The 23,423-nt window shown below is 45.1% G+C and overlaps 1 protein-coding gene across 2 annotated transcripts; it reads left to right on the top strand.

Annotated features, from left to right (window-relative positions):
- The first annotated feature begins 371 nt into the window (after positions 1-371).
- On the top strand, positions 372-10,572 carry LOC125536008 (zinc finger CCCH domain-containing protein 25-like). Of its 2 annotated transcripts, XR_007294885.1 has the most exons (6): positions 373-1,123; positions 1,229-1,338; positions 1,438-1,625; positions 8,500-8,754; positions 9,717-10,372; positions 10,462-10,572. XR_007294885.1 is itself a non-coding variant. In XM_048699089.1 (5 exons), the coding sequence occupies exons 1-5, from the start codon at positions 951-953 to the stop codon at positions 10,302-10,304; spliced, it is 1,314 nt and encodes a 437-aa protein (XP_048555046.1). In that variant the 5' UTR covers positions 372-950; the 3' UTR covers positions 10,305-10,572. The 2 variants fall into 2 exon arrangements, 1 of the variants encoding a protein (XP_048555046.1); XM_048699089.1 differs by having other exon boundaries at positions 372-1,123; positions 9,717-10,572.
- The last annotated feature ends 12,851 nt before the right edge of the window (positions 10,573-23,423 follow it).

Consider the following 23,423-nt stretch of genomic DNA (forward strand, 5'->3'; position numbering starts at 1 on the left):
AGGTGCCCCCGCGCGCCGGCGGCAGCAATTTTTGCCGTGGTGACGACTGCCGCCGCGCTGGACGGAGCTGTGCCTGGTGGACGGCGGGTAGGGGATTCTATTTCTAAAACAGACCTGCTGTTGCAGAAAATAACGATCTGGTCAGTTGCGGACAATGGTTGCATCGGACGGTTGTCAGGTGACTAATCCAACGGCTCTCCAGGCATCAGCCGACGGATGAGTTAGAATCATCCGCCGCATCAATGGCCGTTGAATCCAAGTGCTGATAGTCGTCCGATGTACCACCCGCGCCCGGATGACCTCCTCCTTAATTCCGGCAACAAGCGCGGTGTTGCAGAAACAATCCGCCCTGGCCGGGCCGGGTCGGGCCGGGCTGCCCATGGCAGGACTACCCGCAACCCTATCGCTGCTCCTCTCCTGGTGCGCCGCTCGACCTCCTCCTTCCTCCCACTCAGGTGCGCCGCCGGCCCTCTTCCTCCCTCCCTCCCTGCTGCGCCGCCGGCCCTCTTCCTCCCTCCCTCCCTGCTGCGCCGCCGGCCCTCTCCCTAGCTTCAGCTCGTGCGCGCCGCGGGTCCTCTCCCTCGCTCCACATCTTGCGCCGCGGGACCTCTTCCTCGATCCATCTCGTGCGCCGCCGGTTTCCTTTCTTGCTGGCTCTCCTGCGCTGCCGGCGTGTCGGACGTTCAAAAATCTCGTCCCCCCTTTGGGTTAGCGTAGACAGGCAAGGGGGCGGCATTACCACCGGTGGAGATTGCACCCTAGGACCGACCCCAGGCTTTATGGACTAGCCAAGAACCCCTAAACAAAAAAATCCCCATCTTCTTCCCCTCCAAATCTCCCAATCCCCTGCTCATTCGAGAAAATCTGCCCGAGATTCCGCACGAGCACCGCCGGTTCCCTCTAAGAAGGGGAGGGATCCGACCCATCTCCGCGCCGGCAAATCGGGGAAGATGAATCCCCTGACGCAGGTGAAGCGGACGCAGGTGATAAACCAGAAGGAGGCGGCGCTGGGCCTCAGCGAGGACGCATCCTGGCACGCCAAGTTCAGGGGCTCCGCCTACGTCTTCGTCGGAGGCGTCCCCTTCGACCTCACCGAAGGCGACCTCCTCGCCGTCTTCGCGCAGTGAGTATTAGACCGCACCCCCCGACCTAGCTTTTCCGCCCGTTTCCCCCTCCCGACGGATTTGGCAGGGAAGTATTTTGACCGGTTTCCGATCTCTTCTCTCAGGTACGGCGAGGTGGTCGATGTGAACCTCGTGCGCGACAAGGCCACCGGCAAGTCCAAGGGCTTCGCATTCGTCGCCTATGAGGACCAGAGGAGCACGGTTCTTTCCGTCGGTGAGTCCCCTTTCCCCTTTCCTACTAGGTCGCTTCTGTATGTGATTCCAATTGCTTTGCTGAAGTGATAACATTTTCGCTTCGTCTCGTGCGGTGTAGATAACTTGAATGGGGCTAAGGTTCTTGGGAGGATCATCAGGGTTGACCATGTGGAGAAGTACAAGAAGAAGGAGGAGGAGGACGAGGAGGAGCTGCAGAAGAAGAGGGAGGAGCGCGGCGTGTGCTATGCTTTCCAGAAAGGCGAGTGCAACCGCGGCGATGCGTGCAAATATTCCCATGATGAACAGGTATCTATCCTGCTTCTGCAGTTTACAAATTGTTATTCAATTTTTTTGCTAGGAATACACACATCCCATTTACCATCATGCTCGTAGTGATTTGGACTAGTAATGTTTTCTCACTATAGCATGAGCACGGAGGATATTGCCAAATCATTAGGTAGAAAAATAGCTTCTAGCCATTTTATTATTCTTTAGGAATGCAAACAAGCAATTAACTACCTGGCATGTAGCAATATTTCACTGCATTGGTCCAGGTCATTTTTGATTATTCGTTAGGAATGCCTACAAGCAATTCACAACCTGCCTCATAGTAATTTGCACGAGTGAATTTTTTTCACTACAGAATGAGGAAAGGATAACCAGATCAATTATTAGGTAGAAAATTAGCTCCTGGCATTTCACTCCAACTAGTAAGCATGCACGTCCAACGCACGTCTCTACCTATAGAACACATATTTCTCAAATAAAACCTATAGAACACATGAGTATTGCTTTTGAATTTGTATTCTATTTTTATTTTGAAAAATAAAAAATATGTAGCCCTTGATGATTCCTTCCTTGGTAAGGATAAGGACAGAAAATCTCAATCAATTAACATTAGCGAAACATAATACACAAAACCACTTTCCAAAAATCCTTGATAGAAATCGAATATGTACTCCTAATGCTAAGATTGAATTTATACATGAACATAAAACTTTACATGTTGTAGATACCGTCTAAGGCATCTTATGGCAGTCAATAAGCAGCTCAGTTTGTTGTGATATTTAGGGATGTCATGTGAAGTTCGAGCAGACCAATAACATGTCACAATCGTACAACATATGTCACAAATCATGGACGGTTCTATTTAATCTAGTGTATAACAAAAATGGAATCTAATAAATCATGAGTATTTCAAAATGTCTTTGTGAACATGATAGGACTTGTGATAAACATAAGCATTGTCCATGTGAACATGGCAGAGATACAAACTTGGAACGAAGAGAGAGAATAATATTTCAGAATGTCTTTATGAACTTGATAGGACTTCTAATACACATAAGTATTGTCCATGTGAACATGGCAGAGATACAAACTTGGAACGAAGAGAGAGAGAGAGAGAATAGCGGTCTTTGGAAGAACTGAATCGGTCCACTCTTGGGTTTGGGATGCTTGTTATCTTCAGAAGTTTAGGTGTCCATGGAAGTCTCAGCGGGCACTGCTAGCAAGGGACAAATTTGCCCTGTTCTCAGTTTCTCACAGCTTCTTTTGGAGTTTAACTACGGTTCAGACGTACACTATATGTTACTCCCTCCGTTCTCTAATATAAGATGTTTTGGGTATTTCAATATGGACTACATACGGATTGAAATGGGTGAACACACATACTAAAACGCGTCTATGTACATCTGATTCAGAAAAAAAGTTAGAACATCTTATAATAGTGATCGGAGGGAGTACTATATAGTTGCATATCGTCTTTAGCCCCCAAAAAACAAGTCATCATAGTAAAGAAGCATTACATTTGATAATGAAATGAAGAGGGGGAATTTAACACTGAAGATGTTTTGAACTATTTTCATGATGCAAAAAAAAAAAGGTTCGAATCACATAGCTGTCATGAGCAGCGTACTCCTAACTTCCTAAGGCAAAAAAAAGTCAACATGCAACAGTCATCAAGGACCTGCAGGAACAAATGTAGCAGGTACTCCCTCTGACCCCATTTAGTCTGCGTGTAAGTTTTCTCTGTTTTTTCCGCAATAGTCTGCGTGTTCCCTTCTTTTAGCCCTCCCTTCCCAAGCTGCCCCTCTACTCCGCTTTTTCCGTCTAATCCGCTGCATGCATGAGCCAATCCGTTGCATGTGTAGAGAGAAATTAGTGGGCAGTCTAGCGGCATGCAAAGCGGGCCAGGGGCGCATGCAGAGAAGGGCCAATCCATTCACGAGAGAATTTACTGCATGTCAGTTTCCTTGCCATCAACGCAGGGGCAAAACAGTCTAAACAAAGCTCAACTATTACCTCCTTGGTATGCGGGCTGCTTCTTATGCGCAAAGAAAAAAGAATCGGAGGGAGTATATATGTTGCCAACCTGCAGATTCCATACCCGACTATACAATAAAGATGCAAACTTTCTCGATGTCCAAACAAACACAGTATCCATTATAAACTTAGACAACTCCTACGGCTCAGTGTAAGGATTTAATAATGAAGCACTAAAGATGCCAAAACAACCTTATTTTAGCACTTCCTGGAACACAACATATAGAACAAACATTGAATCGTTTAGCAGAAATCTTCATGTTAGCTATAGAGATCAAGCTAGCTAAGTCTTCAGCTCTAGCCTCCAAGGCTGCAGCCACCTATAGGTAGGCATACCATTAAAGTAGAGTACATTTCTACAACCTTTAGCTGGACAAAATTAATTTTGGAATGAAGAAATTCATCTTTCAGAATATCAGCTCTTACAATAGCCCGGTTCAAGAATTAATAATAAGTGAGGTGATATACATTCAATCCATCGAGGATGTAAAACAATTTCATTTAGCTGCAACTATTATTTTTCGGACATGGTTTCTATTCTAATTACTGTACCATTCGTAGATGTGACTGTAGCTAAAAACAGAACAGGGAACACAAATAACTTTTGCAACTATTATTTTTTGGACATGCTTTCCATTCTAATTATTGTACCATTGTACCATTCCTACATGTGACTATAGCTAAAAACAGAACAGGGAACAGTAACTAATATTTTGTCCTATCACAACTATCACTAACTACTTGAAAAGCTCATGGATGCATAACCATTTTCCATCGCCTACATATCTGATACTTGATGCTTCTGTAACATGTTACATATATTTATTCTAGCACTACCACCACTGCAGATTGGCAACACAACAATTATTTTGTGTTTATCCCTTCCTTCAGGTGTTTTTCTTGCTCCCTCCAATCCAACTTCCTGATCTGCCAACCATCATCTCAATCATGATCGAACCACAAGAAAACATCCAACAAACCCTCACAGATATGTACACGGTCGGATGCAAATGCAACAACAAGTGTGTGTGCAAATGCAATAATCCAGAGAACAGGTTGCAGGTTCTCTGATTATGGAGAGCTCATAGATAAAGCAAATTGGCAGATTCTTAGATCATGCATAGCTCATATATTAAGCAAATCCGCAGATTCTCATATTATGGCAACTCAAGAAACTCAGACGTTATACATAGTTCCCTGTACCACTCCGATAAGAGAAAGTATTCTTCTATAGCTCACTTTTATCTGGCTATCTCTTGACAGCAAGATCTTGAACAGACAAATCACATTTCAGTAGCGTTAAATAAACATTGCAATAGAAATAAAAATAACTCATCAAAGCTACATCAATCTGACCCAAGGCATGTTGTATGATCTTGCGAGATTATTGAACAACATTGTTACTTCACTAAATGCAGATAATCTTAGGTCAATTTCATCGTCCTTGTTTGGTGACAATGTCCAGAAGGGAATAAGCCCACCGATTTCTAACTTAAGAGGTGCTATCAGTGAAGCTACATATATAGAATAGTAAACTGTGGTCCAGAAATGAGATAACTCACAATTTAGCAAGTAGGAACTCGAGATTCAAACTTGGCACTGCAGAGGTGAAAACAAAGAAATAAAATGCTTAGACAAAATTGCAGTGTCACAAACAAACTATTCAAACCTGAAAATGGCATGAGCATCCAATCCCAGTGACTATACGGAGAAAACATTAAATTATAATAGTCATGTGAAAGCACTAAAAGTGGCATACACAATGCAGAATACAGTAAGAACAACGATTGCTGATGGACTTGCTTCATGCTCAATATTTGATTGAAGTGAAAAGATCAATATTATATTACTGTTAAACTTTATAGCAAAATAATCTAAATGAAGTATAAACTGGAATTTCTGCTAACAAATCACAAAATGGGAAATATATAAAATGAGAATAATCTGTAAGATAATGAACTGGGAAAGAACGTAAAATAAGAAAGAACCATCAGATAGATTTGACGTAATGGCTAAAAATAAACTTAATGTGTGTGTGTGTGGGGGGGGGGGGGGGTATGTACTTACAGAATGCGTATTTTCCAAGGATATGTAAACTATGTAAGATCGCAGGCAACAAGCATGGGACCAAGGCCTTAAGGGGGAGAGAACAACACGTGAATATGAGGCCTGTGAAGCCAAAACGAAGCCTGTGAAGTATAATGCCATTTGATACTACTTCCACAATTATTTTCTAGTGAAGAAGATATTTATCAGCAACACACAATGCAACATGCAACAAGAAACATTTTGCACGATGATATTTGTCTGGCAGGGAAATAATAAAAATCAGTAATGTACTCCACATAATAGTATTCAATGTGAATCCTTGTCCATGCCAAAAGGAGAAAAATAGAAGAGGCTCTACAATACTGGAATAAATTCAGAAAAGGTCTTCTCACCTTAGAGTGAAAGTAAGCAGAGGCAGCAGAACAAGATTCCTGATAATGTCCAAGCTAAATAGGAAACTTAAAATGCTCCTTTAACGGTCCACAGTAAAACTGAAAATTCTACTCTTCTATATGTAACTCCTATATTTTTCAATTACCATAACAGAAAGAATATCCAGAGTCATCGTTCCCTGCATGTCTTCTCACCTTACTTGTTTATTTGGATACAATACGAACCATAACTAAAATAGAACCATCTTTTAAAGACAAGGACCTGATAGCAAGTCAAGAGGACTGAACAATGAAAATAAATCGCATAGCGATGATGTGATAATGATCCGATTTGGTCCAATTGCTCATGAAACGTGGCTGCGAGTATCGATCGACTAAATATAGTAAATATGAAAAACATGTAGTGGGATTGGTGAAGAATTACCTATGAATTTAGTCAGTATCATGTAACAGAGATGTCAGCTTAGGGAGACGTAGTCTAATATGGGCAGCACAACAGCCACAACGGTGCTGACCTCTCCAGCACGGCTCTGTTCTGTTCCTCACCCGTACATCCCTAGCAGCATGCACGATGTACAGGGTATGTTTTGAGATAACTAAACCTTGCCATCATCTTACATAGTCTTCTATAAATCGTACACAAAGTATCAGAATCTGAACTAAACAGCTTTGAAAAACTGAAAAGTTATCAGCATCTGAACTGAACATTTATGAAACAAACTGAAAAAAATATCAAAATCTAAGCACCTGTATGCCTTGTAATGGATTACAGCAAAATATAACCTAAATTCTGCAAACAACATCCTACTAACAAGTCATAATTAAGAAGATTAAAAATTAGCGGGTGTGTAAAATGTGTGCCTTTAGTGCTAGACAGGCCAGTGAGGAATGGTCATCAAAACATGCAATCTGATCCTCTTATATTCGCACAACAATTCTACAAATAATTTGTCATCCTCGGTCCTCAATTTAACCCCACAAAAAGTAGGCATATTGATCGCCAAGAGTAAACCCTAAATCCTAGCAGCGATGCATCGAAATCTGAGACCCTATCTGGCAGCCTGCAGAGCGCGCTGGTGGGGCGAGGTGCGGCGTACCTAGGTCATCGCCGCGGCGGGCGGAGGAACAGCCGGAGTGCTGCGCGGCGAAGTCGGCGAAGGAGGCGCGTCCGCCGAGGATCTGGTCGCGAAAGCTCGCCAAGGAGCGCGTCGGCATCAGTGTGTGTGGTGGCGGAGATGAGTTACCCGGTCCAAATCCAGTAGGGGCCACCACCGGCATGGAGGGGAACAACGGGGGCGACCGCGCAGGGCGGCGAGGTGGGGCCAGCTCGATGGGCGTGCGCTCGTCCTCGTCGAAGTGGCGGCCGATGCGGGAGGGATTCGTGAGGAAGGAAGGAACAGCGGCAGCAGCTGCCGCTGCATAGGAAGCGGCAGGAATGCGCGTGCGCGCGGATGCAGTCGAAGAGGCGGAAGGGGCGGCCGTGGGGCGGTCGGGTGGTCGTGCAGAGCTGCGAAAACAGGAGCAGATCGTCAGCTACAGCAGGATGGGGCCAGGGGCGGAGGGGATGGAGCTGGACTCGAGGTCCTTCCAAGACGCCTTGTGCCGGGACTCCTCGCTGCGGATCCGCAAATCAGGGTGGGCCAGAGAAAGAAGAGTTGGGGAAGCATGATTCGGGTGGAAACCGATCCGCAAATCAGGGTGGGCCGCGAGGATCCAGGGACGCGGGGCGTCGGGAGGATCGGTAGATCACGGCGTCTGCTCGGCAGAACATTGGATCTGAGACGTTGATCTGATGGCAGACCATTGACGTAATATGGGCAGCAGGATGTATTTAAGTTGATTTGATCGGAGGGTCCTGGTTATCCTGTGTACAGTTTGCTGTGTGACTTTAGGAAAATTTATGTTTGCTCTTTTAATAGTAGTGGAGATGGTCGGGGAAATAACGGTCTGGTATAATTTGCACCTACATTTTCTCAAGATAAAGATATGCTGGAAACTTATACTTGCACAGTAAGGCCTTACGTTTGTTGTGGTCATCAATTCACTTCAGTCAAATGACCTTATTACCTTCCAAAACATATGTTGCGGAATTCTATGAAAGAATGGGGGTAACAAACAGTAGTCGTTGCAAATACATGCTCCATTGATGCTATTGTTGACTTGTTCTAGGTTTGGTTACATGCTATAGATTATTTGCTTTGGGACAATTTTACTATTATTTCTGCAACATTTATCTGCTTCTCCAAATGCACAATCAATCACTAATATTGGATTATATATGTGTTACTTTAATGCTACTTGGCTGGAAACATTTGCCCTTCGTACTAGGCCTTATAGTTTATCAGTAACCTTCTTAAATTCTTCCACTGAGCCGTCATGATTGCCAACTAATTCTGGTGTTCATGGTTATATTTCAGAGAAATGCAAACACTGGTTGGGGTTCTAAGGAGGATGACCCAAAATGGGAGCATGACAGACACCGTGGTCCACAAAATAAGGGGGAATCCCGTGGTGTCTGCTATGCTTTCCAGAAAGGCGAATGCAGTCGGGGAGATACCTGCAGGTTTTCGCATGATGAGCAGGTAGCTGTCCAGGGACGTGGCGTCTGCTATGCTTTCCAGAAAGGCGAGTGCAGTCGCGGAGCTTCCTGCAGATTTTCACATGATGAGCAGGTAACTTTCCTGCTTGTGCATTTAGCCATTTACCAAGTACACAGGCAACAAACGACATAGCTTGTGTTAATTTCCATGAGAAGTTTTTTCGCGTATGAACAAGTTATATTGCCAGTTTATAGTTATCTTCTATATCTAAATAGCTAGCCCCCACTAGGCTATTTCTCTCAACATGCAACTATGCTACCTCACCATTCAACATGCATGGAGAAAGGTCCACCACAACATGCAATCATGCATAATAAAAAAGCACCTCATCATGTGAATTTACATTCTATTATGATATTTACATTATACAATAATCAAACACCACAAATCATATCTATTTTCAGCTTTAGTTCTCATATTATTACTCTAAATATTCATGTTTCATACAACCAATTCTAACTGAATATATTGCAAAACATTCCCGCAACAACGTGTGGGGTATCTTCTCGTTAATAGAAAATGAGTTATCATTTTGCCATGACGTTCCTTTAGAGTATTTCTACTGATATTTTCTCGAGGTGATATGCTGAAAACTTGTGCTTATCACATTTAGGCCTTTACTGTCATGTTTTTACATGTACTTCACTTGGACAAGCCATTATCTGCAAAATATATTTCATGAACTCCGTAGCAGATATGTTGTTTCGGAGTAACATTCCCACATTGCCAGAGGTTTTTAACATTTGTTGTTGGAAACACAAGCACCATTTTATTGCATTGCGCTAGATATGGCTGTATGCTAGAGATTGTTGTTTTGGACAGGATTTATGATATTTATACAGCATGTTGCATGCTTCTCTGAATGTAATAATAACTTACCAATTTATGGTTATCAGTGCGCATTTTCTATTGTTGCCAGGCTGGAAATATGTGTCGTGTATACTTGTCATATAGTTCATCAGTAATGTTCTTCAGTCGTTCCAGTAAAAAGCCATTGCTTGGCAACTAATTCTGATCGTGACTTATATTTTCAGAGAAATGCAAACACTGATCGAGGTTCTAGGGAGGACAGCAATGCAAGGCGGCAGCATGACCATGATCCACCAAAGAGCCACAAAAATTTCCCTGACAGGACTAAAGAAGAGGCGAGATCAGGGGATAGGAATGGTCAATCCTCAAGATCAGAGTTGTACAGGGACCGAGATTCTAGGACAAGATATGGCGATAGAGACACAAAAGATAGGGACAGGAACATGCAGGAGAAATCCCCTGAGAGATCCAGAGGCGACAGGCAGAGAGGCGATGACAGGGGAAGAGAAGATAGATCAGACACAAAAGATAGGGACAGGAACGGGCACGAGAAATCCCCTGAGAGATCAAGAGGCGACAGGCAGAGAGGTGATGACAGGGGAAGAGAAGATAGATCAGACGTAAAAGATAGAGACAGGAACGGGTACGAGAAATCCCCCGAGAGACCAAGAGGCGATAGGCAGAGGGGCGATGACAGGCGAAGAGAAGATAGATCAGAGAGCAAGCGGTCTAGGCACGACAGAGATTCTGGTGTCCGTTACGAGAGAAGAGGCGACGAAGAGGAAGAACGGTACAGGAAATCGCGGAGATAAAACTTGGGTTTTCAGGGCACGCGCTGCCGTTGCTATTCTAATCTGGTTGATGTTTGTACTTGTACAAGGTGAACGATTATGTTCAGTCCTTTGGTGTTTGCTTGTTCTTTTCATTTACGAGGTTTCTGAACATACTAGCCAATGGATGATTTTGCAGGGTTTCAACTCAATCCATTGGTTTCCACAGCAGTGTTCATTATTGTTATAACACTTATCTGGTGAATCTTGTACCACTATGGAAAGTTTTATCAGTAAGTGATGAGCTGGAGATGAGATGAACAGAACTTTTCGACAAAGGAGATGAACAGAACTACACAACCTAAATAAGTAATTTGCATCTTTAAGCATCACCCAGTACTTATATACTATAGTAACGCATCATTCTCCCAGATTCCAGTGGAAACAAATTACACCAGCTATGGCTGTAATCTCATACCCACCTTAACTTATTACACTTGCTGTACATTTTATTGACTGAACTTATTACACTTGCTACAACTGTTTATTCGGTGCAGCAAAGAACCCACAGCGAACACGCACGCTCTGAAGGTCTCTGCCACGGGCTCCAAAAAATAAAAATGAAAGCAAACATGCCCTACAGGCCTACACATCGGAGAAATCCAGGAACGTCGACTCGGCGAGATCGATGGCGTGAGCGAGGCCAGCGGCCTTGTTCTGGCACTCCTGCTGCTCGTCTTCCGGCTTGCTGTCGGCAACGATCCCGGCGCCGGTCTGGAGGTGCGCCACCCACTCCTGGCGCGTTGCTGCTGTCAGAGGCGTACGAGTACATGGTGTCGAACCGGGATGCTGTCGGGAAGACGATGGTGCGCAGCGCGAGGGCGATGTCCATGTCGCCGCGGAAGGGGATCTGGCCGAAGCCACCGCTGCATGGCCCGCGCATCTTCGCCTCCATCTCGTCGGTCAGCTCCATTGCTCTCACCTGCCGAGTTTCAGAAGGGAGCATGTGGGAAACTTATGAACAAACTCAGGGAGCAGCATGGATGAATGGAGTCTGAGCAACCGTTTGCTGCAACTCGAGAAACATGGTGGATCTGGCGCCTATTTAGACCCCATCTGGCGTCGCAGTTGCTCTCCAAAACAATTACTTATTTTGATTCCAATGCATTTAGGTAGGTGATCATGTGATCGCCATCATTTCTAACATTTTCTTAATTGCCATAGAAAAAAACAGAGCTAACAAGATAGCAGCAAGTATGTATAATGTACTACTTACCTTGGGAGCACAACTGACGGTTCCAACAGGCAATGCAGCCCGCGGGGCATCCCAACATGTAAGATTGTCACGCAGCTCCCCAGTAACCTACAGAAGTAGACCCGCACATTATGAGAATTGTTAACACAATTTCAGATCTGCTTTCTCCAAGAAATACAGGAAATCATACACAACGTTGATTGTGTATTTTATGATATTGCATCAAATGACTGAAGTTGCATGTCTGAAGAATTAGACACTTACCGTTGAGCTAATGTGCATGACATGTGAATATCGCTCAATATTCATCAATTTCTCCACCTTTACTGTTCCTGGTTTGGACACCTGAAGGGCGGCGGCAGGGCGGCAGGGAGAGATGCGGCAGGGCGGCAGTTGCTTCAGCGACCGGCGGTTGTTGTTGGCAGTGGGGTGGCCTGCTGAACCTGCCGGCTTGACCTAGCAGCGGCGGGTGCAGAGGCGCGTGCGCTGCACCCCCACGCCGTGGCAGCTCCTTCACCTGCGGCCGCGCGGCATTGCAGCTTTGCCAACAAGAGGTTCAAGCATTCCGCATAGCCGGTTGCGACTCCGATAGAAGCCGGTCCAAACAATAATGTCTGTCAGTCCTAACAAAAAACTCGTTTAGGTGACCATGACTATTGCTTCCTCTTATGTGGGAATTAATTATGTATAAGCACAAAATGTGGGGTTAGACTAGCCACAATGGTGTTACTAGTCTATGTTACTATCTTTATAGTGGGGAGTAACATATTTGTGGTGTTATGCAACATTTCATTTAATTATTAGGTTGTAGGTTCATCTTGTCTTTGTATGTATGAGTATTAACTAGCTATGTGGTAGCGTCCCAGGCCTAGCTCCCGACCTCCGGCATATGTTCAGACGTTTCCGGTGCGCATCGGACACACCACTACAAGCAAAGAGCCCACCACATCCCAAAAGACTAGCCTGAAGGGAGTGTGGCACTCTTCCTTATAAGGTGGTCCTAGCCCCCTCCCATATCCGAGGTTGGACTAAAGTCACTGGCAACGCCCAACGGCCAGCGTCTCTGACACCCCATCCCCCTAAACAGGGCGGACTGGGGCCCAACTCTGATACCAATTGTTAGCGTCCCAGGCCCAGCTCCCGACCTCCGGCATATGTTCGGACGTTTCGCCGTGCGCTTCCGGGCAGAAGCTATGGAAAAAATTTCCCCGGAGACCCGCGTGATTTACGAGTTCCTGCGTGCGGATTTCAACGCCGCCCTTGCCAAGGCTGCAACGGAGCGCAGCGAGGAGGTGGTCAGCGCCTTCGCCAAGCTGGACAGCAAACTGGATCAGCTGTTCGGGCGCATCGACGGCGTCAAGCTCTCCATCGGAGTCGACCTCGACGAACTGCGGGGCGAGCTTGGGGCCGAGCGAGGATCTATGCCGGCGACGTCGGCGCCCGTTTCGCCAAGGGAGCCTGGTCAAGGGCCTCCACCTGCATCAGCGAGCGGTGGATCCAGTGGATCGGACAGAAATCGGGCTGAAGTGGAGCAGAGGAGTTCGGGTCCCTGTTACGTTCCTCCACCAGTTCGAGGTATGCACACAGATCCAAACCATTCGCGTCAGATGATTCCTGTTGCTGAGAATTTCCGAGTCCTTGTTCCAGATGCGGTGAATTTTGGTCCCCGAATTGAGCTTCCACGATTCGATGGTTCAAATCCGAAACTGTGGCAATCTCGTTGTGAGGATTACTTTAAGTTTTGGAACACTCCTCAGCATCAGTGGATTTCATTTGCATCTTCACAGTTTGAGGGTTCAATGGCTCGATGGTTAGAATCAGTCCAGCGACGAGCATGTAATGTCAATTGGTTTGAATTCTGTGGGCTGTTACAGTCTCGTTTTGGACGCAACAAACATCAGAACCTTGTCCGTCAGATGTTTCATATCCGACAGACGAGCACAGTAGAGGATTATGTTGAGCGTTTCTCGGAATTGTATGATCAGTTAACTGCTTATGAGTCCAATCCGAGTACTGTACATTATGTCACTCGTTTTATGGAAGGGCTAGTGCCGTCAGTGCATCTGTTAGTCGGAATTCAGCAGCCAGCCGATTTGGATTCTGCGTATGCACTTGCACTTTTGTCTGAAGAATTGGGCGACCAGTCTCTGTTTACAGGAAGCAGTGCAAACAACAGTAAGCGCTCAACAACTACAACAACATCTTGGGCGCCTGTAGCTCGCATCAATGATGAGAAGAAGTTGCCTGACACCAGTCGGTCCGCAGCAGTTACAGATGACCGCTGGGCTTCACTTCGAGCTTACCGCAAGTCCAAGGGCCTTTGTTTCATTTGTGGAGAGCGCTGGGCTCGCGATCATCGTTGCAAACAGGAAGTACAGTTGCATGTTGTGCAGGAGATGCTCAATTACGTTCAGAGCATGCCATCTGATGTCAGTGATACTGAAGAAGAGGTTATTGGTCAGGCTAATGCAATTTTCTTGTCTGCTGCTGCTCTAGGAGAAATTTCTGCACCTGCAATTACAACTATGAAACTGAAAGTACATCTGCAGGGTCAACCCATGATTTTCTTAGTGGATTCTGGCAGTACACACTCGTTTGTGGATTGTGCTGTAGCTGGTAAATTGCAAGGTGTTATCCCTACGCCTGTGTCCATGGTTAAGGTGGCTAATGGAACTCTGGTACCTTGTAATCAGCAGTTGCAAAAAGGACAATGGTTCTGTGCAGGTCATGAATTTGTCAATGATTTCAAAGTTTTTCCACTGGGGTCTTATGATGGAATACTAGGTCTGGACTGGCTAGCAAGTCATAGCCCTATGCAGGTGGATTGGGCAGAACACTGGCTTTCATTTCAGTTTCAGGGTGAGCTGGTGACCTTGCTGGGGCAAGATGCAACTCCACAAGCTTTTGCTCTGATTGAGTTATCTGCTCTGCTAGTTGGTACTGAAACGGTTACATCTGAATTACCTGCAGAGATCCAACAAGTGTTGACACAATTCAGTTCTGTTTTTGAGGTCCCAAAGGGATTACCTCCAAGGAGGAAGTATGATCATAATGAAGGAAATATGCCCTAGAGGCAATAATAAAGTTATTATTTATTTCCTTATATCATGATAAATGTTTATTATTCATTCTAGAATTGTATTAACCGGAAACATAATACATGTGTGAATACATAGACAAACAGAATGTCACTAGTATGCCTCTACTTGACTAGCTCGTTGATCAAAGATGGTTATGTTTCCTAACCATAGACATGAGTTGTCATTTGGTTAACGGGATCACATCATTAGGAGAATGATGTGATTGACTTGACCCATTCCATTAGCTTAGCACTTGATCGTTTAGTTTGTTGCTATTGCTTTCTTCATAACTTATATATGTTCCTATGACTAGGAGATTATGCAACTCCCGTTTACCAGAGGAACACTTTGTGTGCTACCAAATGTCACAACGTAACTGGGTGATTATAAAGGTGCTCTACAGGTGTCTCTAAAGGTATTTGTTGGGTTGGCGTATTTCGAGATTAGGATTTGTCACTCCGATTGTCGGAGAGGTATCCCTGGGCCCTCTCGGTAATGCACATCACTCAAGCCTTGCAAGCATTGCAACTAATAAGTTAGTTGCGGGATGATGTATTACGGAACGAGTAAAGAGACTTGACGGTAACGAGATTGAACTAGGTATTGAGATACCGACGATCGAATCTCGGGCAAGTAACATACCGATGACAAAGGGAACAACGCATATTGTTATGCGGTCTGACTGATAAAAATCTTCGTAGAATATGTAGGAGCCAATATGAGCATCCAAGTTCCGCTATTGATTATTGACCGGAGACGTGTCTCGGTCATGTCTACATAGTTCTCGAACCCGTAGGGTCCGCACGCTTAAAGTTCGGTGACGATCGTAATTAGGGTTTTTGTGTTTTGATGTACCGAAGGTTGTTCGGTGTCCCGGATGTGATCACGGACATGACAAGGAGTCTCGAAATGGTCGAGACATAAATATTGATATATTGGAAGCCTATATTTGGATATCGGAAACGTTCCGGGTGAAATCGGGATTTTACCGGAGTACCGGGGAGGGTTACCGGAACCCCCCCGGGGTTTATTGGGCCTACATGGGCCCTAAGGGAGAAGAGGAGGGCCGGCCAGGGCAGGCCGCGCGCCCCCTCCCTCCTAGTCCGAATAGGACAAGGAAGGGGGGGGGGCGCCCCCCTTTCCTCTTTCTCCCTTCCCCCTTCCTTTTCCAACAAGGCAAGAGGGGGGAGTCCTACTCCCGGTGGGAGTAGGACTCCTCCAGGCGCACCCCTTGGGCCGGCCGCACCTCCCCCTCTCCCTCCTTTATATACGGGGGCAAGGGGGCACCCCATGACACACAAGTTGATCTTCGTGATCGTTCCTTAGCCGTGTGCAGTGCCCCCTTCCACCATATTCAACCTCGGTCATATCGTAGCGGTGCTTAGGCGAAGCCCTGCGTCGGTAGAACATCATCACCGTCATCACGCCGTCGTGCTGACGAAACTCTCCCTCAACACTTTGCTGGATCGGAGCTCTGCTGGGGAACGTAGTAATTTCAAAAAAAATTCCTACGCACACGCAAGATCATGGTGATGCATAGCAACGAGAGGGGAGAGTGTGATATACGTACCCTTGTAGATCGACAACGGAAGCGTTAGCACAACGTGGTTGATGTAGTCGTACGTCTTCACGGCCCGACCGATCAAGCACCGAAACTACGGCACCTCCGAGTTCTAGCACACGTTCAGCTCGATGACGATCCCCGGACTCCGATCCAGCAAAGTGTCGGGGAAGAGTTCCGCCAGCACGACGACATGGTGACGATCTTGATGTACTACCATCGCAGGGCTTCGCCTAAGCACCGCTACAGTATTATCGAGGACTATGGTGGAAGGGGGCACCGCACACGGCTAAGAATATGATCACGTGGATCAACTTGTGTGTCTAGGGGTGCCCCATGCCTCCGTATATAAAGGATCAAAGGGGGGGTGCGGCCGGCCAGGAGAGGGCGCACCAGGAGGAGTCCAACTCCCTCCGGGAGTAGGATTCCCCCCCTTTCCTAGTTGGAATAGGATTCGGGAGGGGGGAAAGAGGAGAGAGAGAAGGAAGGGGGGCGCCGGCCCCCTCTCCTTGTCCTATTCGGACTAGGGGGGGAGGGGCGCGCGACCCAGCCCTGGCCACCTCTCCTCTCTTCCACTAAGGCCCACTAAGGCCCATATACCTCCCGGGGGTTCCGGTAACCTCCCGGTACTCCGGTAAAATCCCGATTTCACCCGGAACACTTCTGATATTCAAATATAGGCTTCCAATATATCAATCTTTATGTCTCGACCAGTTCGAGACTCCTCGTCATGCCCGTGATCACAACCGGGACTCTGAACAAACTTCGGTACATCAAAATGCATAAACTCATAATATAACTGTCATCAAAACCTTAAGCGTGCGGACCCTACGGGTTCGAGAACAATGTAGACATGACCGAGACACGTCTCCGGTCAATAACCAATAGCGGAACCTGGATGCTCATATTGGCTCCTACATATTCTACGAAGATCTTTTATCGGTCAGACCGCATAACAACATACGTTGTTCCTTTTGTCATCGGTATGTTACTTGCCCGAAATTCGATCGTCGGTATCTCAATACCTAGTTCAATCTCGTTACCGGCAAGTCTCTTTACTCGTTCCGTAATACATCATCTCACAACTAACTCATTAGTTGCAATGCTTGCAAGGCTTATGTGATGTGCATTACCGAGAGGGCCCAGAGATACCTCTCCGACAATCGGAGTGACAAATCCTAATCTCGAAATACGCCAACCCAACATGTACCTTTGGAGACACCTGTAGAGCACCTTTATAATCACCCAGTTACGTTGTGACGTTTGGTAGCACACAAAGTGTTCCTCCGGCAAACGGGAGTTGCATAATCTCATAGTCATAGGAACATGTATAAGTCATGAAGAAAGCAATAGCAACATACTAAACGATCGGGTGCTAAGCTAATGGAATGGGTCAAGTCAATCACATGATTCTCCTAATGATGTGATCCCGTTAATCAAATGACAACTCATGTCTATGGTTAGGAAACATAACCATCTTTGATCAACGAGCTAGTCAAGTAGAGGCATACTAGTGACACTCTGTTTGTCTATGTATTCACACATGTATTATGTTTCCGGTTAATACAATTCTAGCATGAATAATAAACATTTATCATGATATAAGGAAATAAATAATAACTTTATTATTGCCTCTAGGGCATATTTCCTTCAGTCTCCCACTTGCACTAGAGTCAATAATCTAGATTACACAGTAATGATTCTAACACCCATGGAGCCTTGGTGCTGATCATGTTTTGCTTGTGGAAGAGGCTTAGTCAACGAGTCTGCTACATTCAGATCCGTATGTATCTTGCAAATCTCTATGTCTCCCACCTGGACTAGATCCCGGATGGAATTGAAGCGTCTCTTGATGTGCTTGGTTCTCTTGTGAAATCTGGATTCCTTTGCCAAGGCAATTGCACCAGTATTGTCACAAAAGATTTTCATTGGACCCGATGCACTAGGTATGACACCTAGATCGGATATGAACTCCTTCATCCAGACTCCTTCATTTGCTGCTTCCGAAGCAGCTATGTATTCTGCTTCACACGTAGATCCCGCCACGACGCTTTGTTTAGAACTGCACCAACTGACAGCTCCACCATTTAATGTAAATACGTATCCGGTTTGCGATTTAGAATCGTCCGGATCAGTGTCAAAGCTCGCATCGATGTAACCAGTTACGACTAGCTCTTTGTCACCTCCATAAACGAGAAACATATCCTTAGTCCTTTTCAGGTATTTCAGGATGTTCTTGACCGCTGTCCAGTGATCCACTCCTGGATTACTTTGGTACCTCCCTGCTATACTTATAGCAAGGCACACATCAGGTCTGGTACACAGCATTGCATACATGATAGAGCCTATGGCTGAAGCATAGGGAACATCTTTCATTTTCTCTCTATCTTCTGAAGTGGTCGGGCATTGAGTCTGACTCAACTTCACACCTTGTAACACAGGCAAGAACCCTTTCTTTGCTTGATCCATTTTGAACTTTTTCAAAACTTTGTCAAGGTATGTGCTTTGTGAAAGTCCAATTAAGCGTATTGATCTATCTCTATAGATCTTTATGCCTAATATGTAAGCAGCTTTACCAAGGTCTTTCATTGAAAAACTCTTATTCAAGTATCCCTTTATGCTATCCAGAAATTCTATATCATTTCCAATTAGTAATATGTCATCCACATATAATATCAGAAATGCTACAGAGCTCCCACTCACTTTCTTGTAAATACAGGCTTCTCCAAAAGTCTGTATAAAACCAAATGCTTTGATCACACTATCAAAGCGTTTATTCCAACTCCGAGAGGCTTGCACCAGTCCATAAATGGATCGCTGGAGCTTGCACACTTTGTTAGCTCCCTTTGGATCGACAAAACCTTCTGGTTGCATCATATACAACTCTTCTTCCAGAAATCCATTCAGGAATGCAGTTTTGACATCCATCTGCCAAATTTCATAATCATAAAATGCGGCAATTGCTAACATGATTCGGACAGACTTAAGCATCGCTACGGGTGAGAACGTCTCATCGTAGTCAACCCCTTGAACTTGCCGAAAACCTTTTGCGACAAGTCGAGCTTTGTAGACAGTAATATTACCGTCAGCGTCAGTCTTCTTCTTGAAGATCCATTTATTCTCAATTGCTTGCCGATCATTGGGCAAGTCAACCAAAGTCCATACTTTGTTCTCATACATGGATCCCATCTCAGATTTCATGGCTTCAAGCCATTTTGCGGAATCTGGGCTCACCATCGCTTCTTCATAGTTCATAGGTTCATCATGATCTAGTAGCATGACTTCCAGAACAGGATTACCGTACCGCTCTGGCGCGGATCTCACTCTGGTTGATCTACGAGGTTCAATAGTATCTTGTTCTGAAGTTTCATGATCATTATCATTAGCTTCCTCACTAATTGGTGTAGGTGTCATAGAAACAGGTTTCTGTGATGTACTACTTTCCAATAAGGGAGTAGGTACAGTTACCTCGTCAAGTTCTACTTTCCTCCCACTCACTTCTTTCGAGAGAAACTCCTTCTCCAGAAAGTTTCCGAATTTAGCAACAAAATTCTTGCCTTCGGATCTGTGATAGAAGGTGTATCCAATAGTTTCCTTTGGATATCCTATGAAGACACATTTCTCTGATTTGGGTTCGAGCTTATCAGGTTGAAGCTTTTTCTCATAAGCATCGCAGCCCCAAACTTTCAGAAACGACAACTTTGGTTTCTTGCCAAACCATAGTTCATAAGGCGTCGTCTCAACGGATTTTGATGGTGCCCTATTTAACGTGAATGCGGCCGTCTCTAGAGCGTATCCCCAAAAAGATAGCGGTAAATCAGTAAGAGACATCATAGATCGTACCATATCTAGTAAAGTACGATTACGACGTTCAGACACACCATTACGCTGTGGTGTTCCGGGTGGCGTGAGTTGCGAAACTATTCCACATTGTTTCAAATGTACACCAAACTCGTAACTCAAATGTTCTCCTCCACGATCAGATCGTAGGAATTTTATTTTCTTGTTACGATGATTTTCAACTTCACTCTGAAATTCTTTGAACTTTTCAAACGTTTCAGACTTGTGTTTCATTAAGTAGATATACCCATATCTGCTTAAGTCATCTGTGAAGGTGAGAAAATAACGATATCCGCCACGAGCCTCAACATTCATCGGACCACATACATCTGTATGTATGATTTCTAACAAATCTGTTGCTCTCTCCGTAGTACCGGAGAATGGTGTTTTTGTCATCTTACCCATAAGGCACGGTTCGCAAGTACCAAGTGATTCATAATCAAGTGGTTCCAAAAGCCCATCAGTATGGAGTTTCTTCATCCGCTTTATACTGATATGACCTAAACGGCAGTGCCACAAATAAGTTGCACTATCATTATCAACTCTGCATCTTTTGGTTTTAACACTATGAATATGTGTGTCACTACTATCGAGATTTAATAAAAATAGACCACTCTTCAAGGGTGCATGACCATAAAAGATATTACTCATGTAAATAGAACAACCATTATTCTTTGATTTAAATGAATAACCGTCTCGCATCAAACAAGATCCAGATATAATGTTCATGCTCAACGCTGGCACCAAATAACAATTATTTAGGTCTAATATTAATCCCGAAGGTAGATGTAGAGGTAGCGTGCCGACTGCGATCACATCGACTTTGGAACCATTTCCCACGCGCATCGTCACCTCGTCCTTAGCCAATCTTCGCTTAATCCGTAGTCCCTGTTTCGAGTTGCAAATATTAGCAACAGAACCAGTATCAAATACCCAGGTGCTACTGCGAGCATTAGTAAGGTACACATCAATAACATGTATATCACATATACCTTTGTTCACCTTGCCATCCTTCTTATCCGCCAAATACTTGAGGCAGTTCCGCTTCCAGTGACCAGTCTGCTTGCAGTAGAAGCACTCAGTTTCAGGCTTAGGTCGAGGTTTAGGTTTCTTCTCTTGAGCAGCAACTTGCTTGCTGTTCTTTTTGAAGTTCCCCTTCTTCTTCCCTTTGCCCTTTTTCTTGAAACTAGTGGTCTTGTTGACCATCAACACTTGATGCTCCTTCTTGATTTCTACCTCCGCAGCTTTCAGCATTGCGAAGAGCTCGGGAATAGTCTTATTCATCCCTTGCATATTATAGTTCATCACGAAGCTCTTGTAGCTTGGTGGCAGTGATTGGAGAATTCTATCAATGACGCAATCATCTGGAAGATTAACTCCCAATTGAATCAAGTGATTATTATACCCAGACATTTTGAGTATATGCTCACTGACAGAACTGTTCTCCTCCATCTTGCAGCTATAGACCTTATTGGAGACTTCATATCTCTCAATCCGGGCATTTGCTTGAAATATTAACTTCAACTCCTGGAACATCTCCTATGCTCCATGACATTCAAAACGTCGTTGAAGTCCCAATTCTAAGCCGTAAAGCATGGCACACTGAACTATCGAGTAGTCACCAGCTTTGCTCTGCCAGACGTTCATAACATCTGGTGTTGCTCCAGCAGCAGGCCTGGCACCCAGCGGTGCTTCCAGGACGTAATTCTTCTATGCAGCAATGAGGATAATCCTCAAGTTACGGACCCAGTCCATGTAATTGCTACCATCATCTTTCAACTTTGCTTTCTCAAGGAACGCATTAAAATTCAACGGAACAACAGCACGGGCCATCTATCTACAATCAAACATGAATAAGCAAGATACTATCAGGTACTAAGTTCATGATAAATTTAGGTTCAATTAATCATATTACTTAAAGAACTCCCACTTAGACAGACATCCCTCTAATCCTCTAAGTGATTACGTGATCCAAATCAACTAAACCATGTCCGATCATCACGTGAGATGGAGTAGTTTCATTGGTGAACATCACTATGTTGATCATATCTACTATATGATTCACGCTCGACCTTTCGGTCTCCATGTTCCGAGGCCATATCTGTATATGCTTGGATCGTCAAGTATAACCTGAGTATTCCGCGTGTGCAACTGTTTTGCACCCGTTGTATTTGAACGTAGAGCCTATCACACCCGATCATCACGTGGTGTCTCAGCACGAAGAACTTTCGCAACGGTGCATACTCAGGGAGAACACTTCTTGATAATTAGTGAGAGATCATCTTATAATGCTACCGTCAATCAAAGCAAGATAAGATGCATAAAAGATAAACATCACATGCAATCAATATAAGTGATATGATATTGCCATCATCATCTTGTGCTTGTGATCTCCATCTTCGAAGCACCGTCGTGATTACCATCGTCACCGGCGCGACACCTTGATCTCCATCGTTGCATCGTTGTCGTCTCGGCAATCTTATGCTTCAACGACTATCGCTACCGCTTAGTGATAAAGTAAGGCATTACAGCGTGATTGCATTGCATACAATAAAGCGACAACCATATGGCTCCTGCCAGTTGCCGATAACTCGGTTACAAAACATGATCATCTCATACAATAAAATTTAGCATCATGTCTTGACCATATCACATCACAACATGCCCTCCAAAAACAAGTTAGACGTCCTCTACTTTGTCGTTGCAAGTTTTACGTGGCTGCTACGGGCTTAAGCAAGAACCAATCTTACCTACGCATCAAAACCACAACGATAGTTTGTCAAGTTGGTGCTGTTTTAACCTTCGCAAGGACCGGGCGTAGCCACACTCGGTTCAACTAAAGTTGGAGAAACTGTCACCCGCTAGCCACCTTTGTGCAAAGCACGTCGGGAGAACCGGTCTCGCGTAAGCGTACGCGTAATGTCGGTCCGGGACGCTTCGTCCAACAATACCGCCGAACCAAAGTATGACATGCTGGTAAGCAGTATGACTTATATCGCCCACAACTCACTTGTGTTCTACTCATGCATATAACATCAACATATAAAACCTAGGCTCGGATGCCACTGTTGGGGAACGTAGTAATTTCAAAAAAAATTCCTACGCACACGCAAGATCATGGTGATGCATAGCAACGAGAGGGGAGAGTGTGATCTACGTACCCTTGTAGATCGACAACGGAAGCGTTAGCACAACGTGGTTGATGTAGTCGTACGTCTTCACGGCCCGACCGATCAAGCACCGAAACTACGGCACCTCCGAGTTCTAGCACACGTTCAGCTCGATGATGATCCCCGGACTCCGATCTAGCAAAGTGTCGGGGAAGAGTTCCGTCAGCACGACGGCGTGGTGACGATCTTGATGTACTACCGTCGCAGGGCTTCGCCTAAGCACCGCTACAATATTATCGAGGACTATGGTGGAAG

The sequence above is a fragment of the Triticum urartu genome, chromosome 2 (genome assembly GCF_003073215.2).
Source record: "Triticum urartu cultivar G1812 chromosome 2, Tu2.1, whole genome shotgun sequence".
Taxonomy (NCBI): Eukaryota; Viridiplantae; Streptophyta; class Magnoliopsida; order Poales; family Poaceae; genus Triticum; species Triticum urartu.

What these genes read in the sequence shown, in the direction of transcription:
- LOC125536008 (XM_048699089.1), top strand. Translation starts at nt 951, where the DNA reads ATGAATCCCCTGACGCAGGTGAAGCGGACGCAGGTGATAAACCAGAAG. An exon ending in CTCCTCGCCGTCTTCGCGCA is followed by an intron (nt 1,124 to 1,228) that starts GTGAGTATTAGA and finishes CTCTTCTCTCAG; the next exon opens with GTACGGCGAGGTGGTCGATG. An exon ending in GATTTTCACATGATGAGCAG is followed by an intron (nt 8,755 to 9,716) that starts GTAACTTTCCTG and finishes TTATATTTTCAG; the next exon opens with AGAAATGCAAACACTGATCG.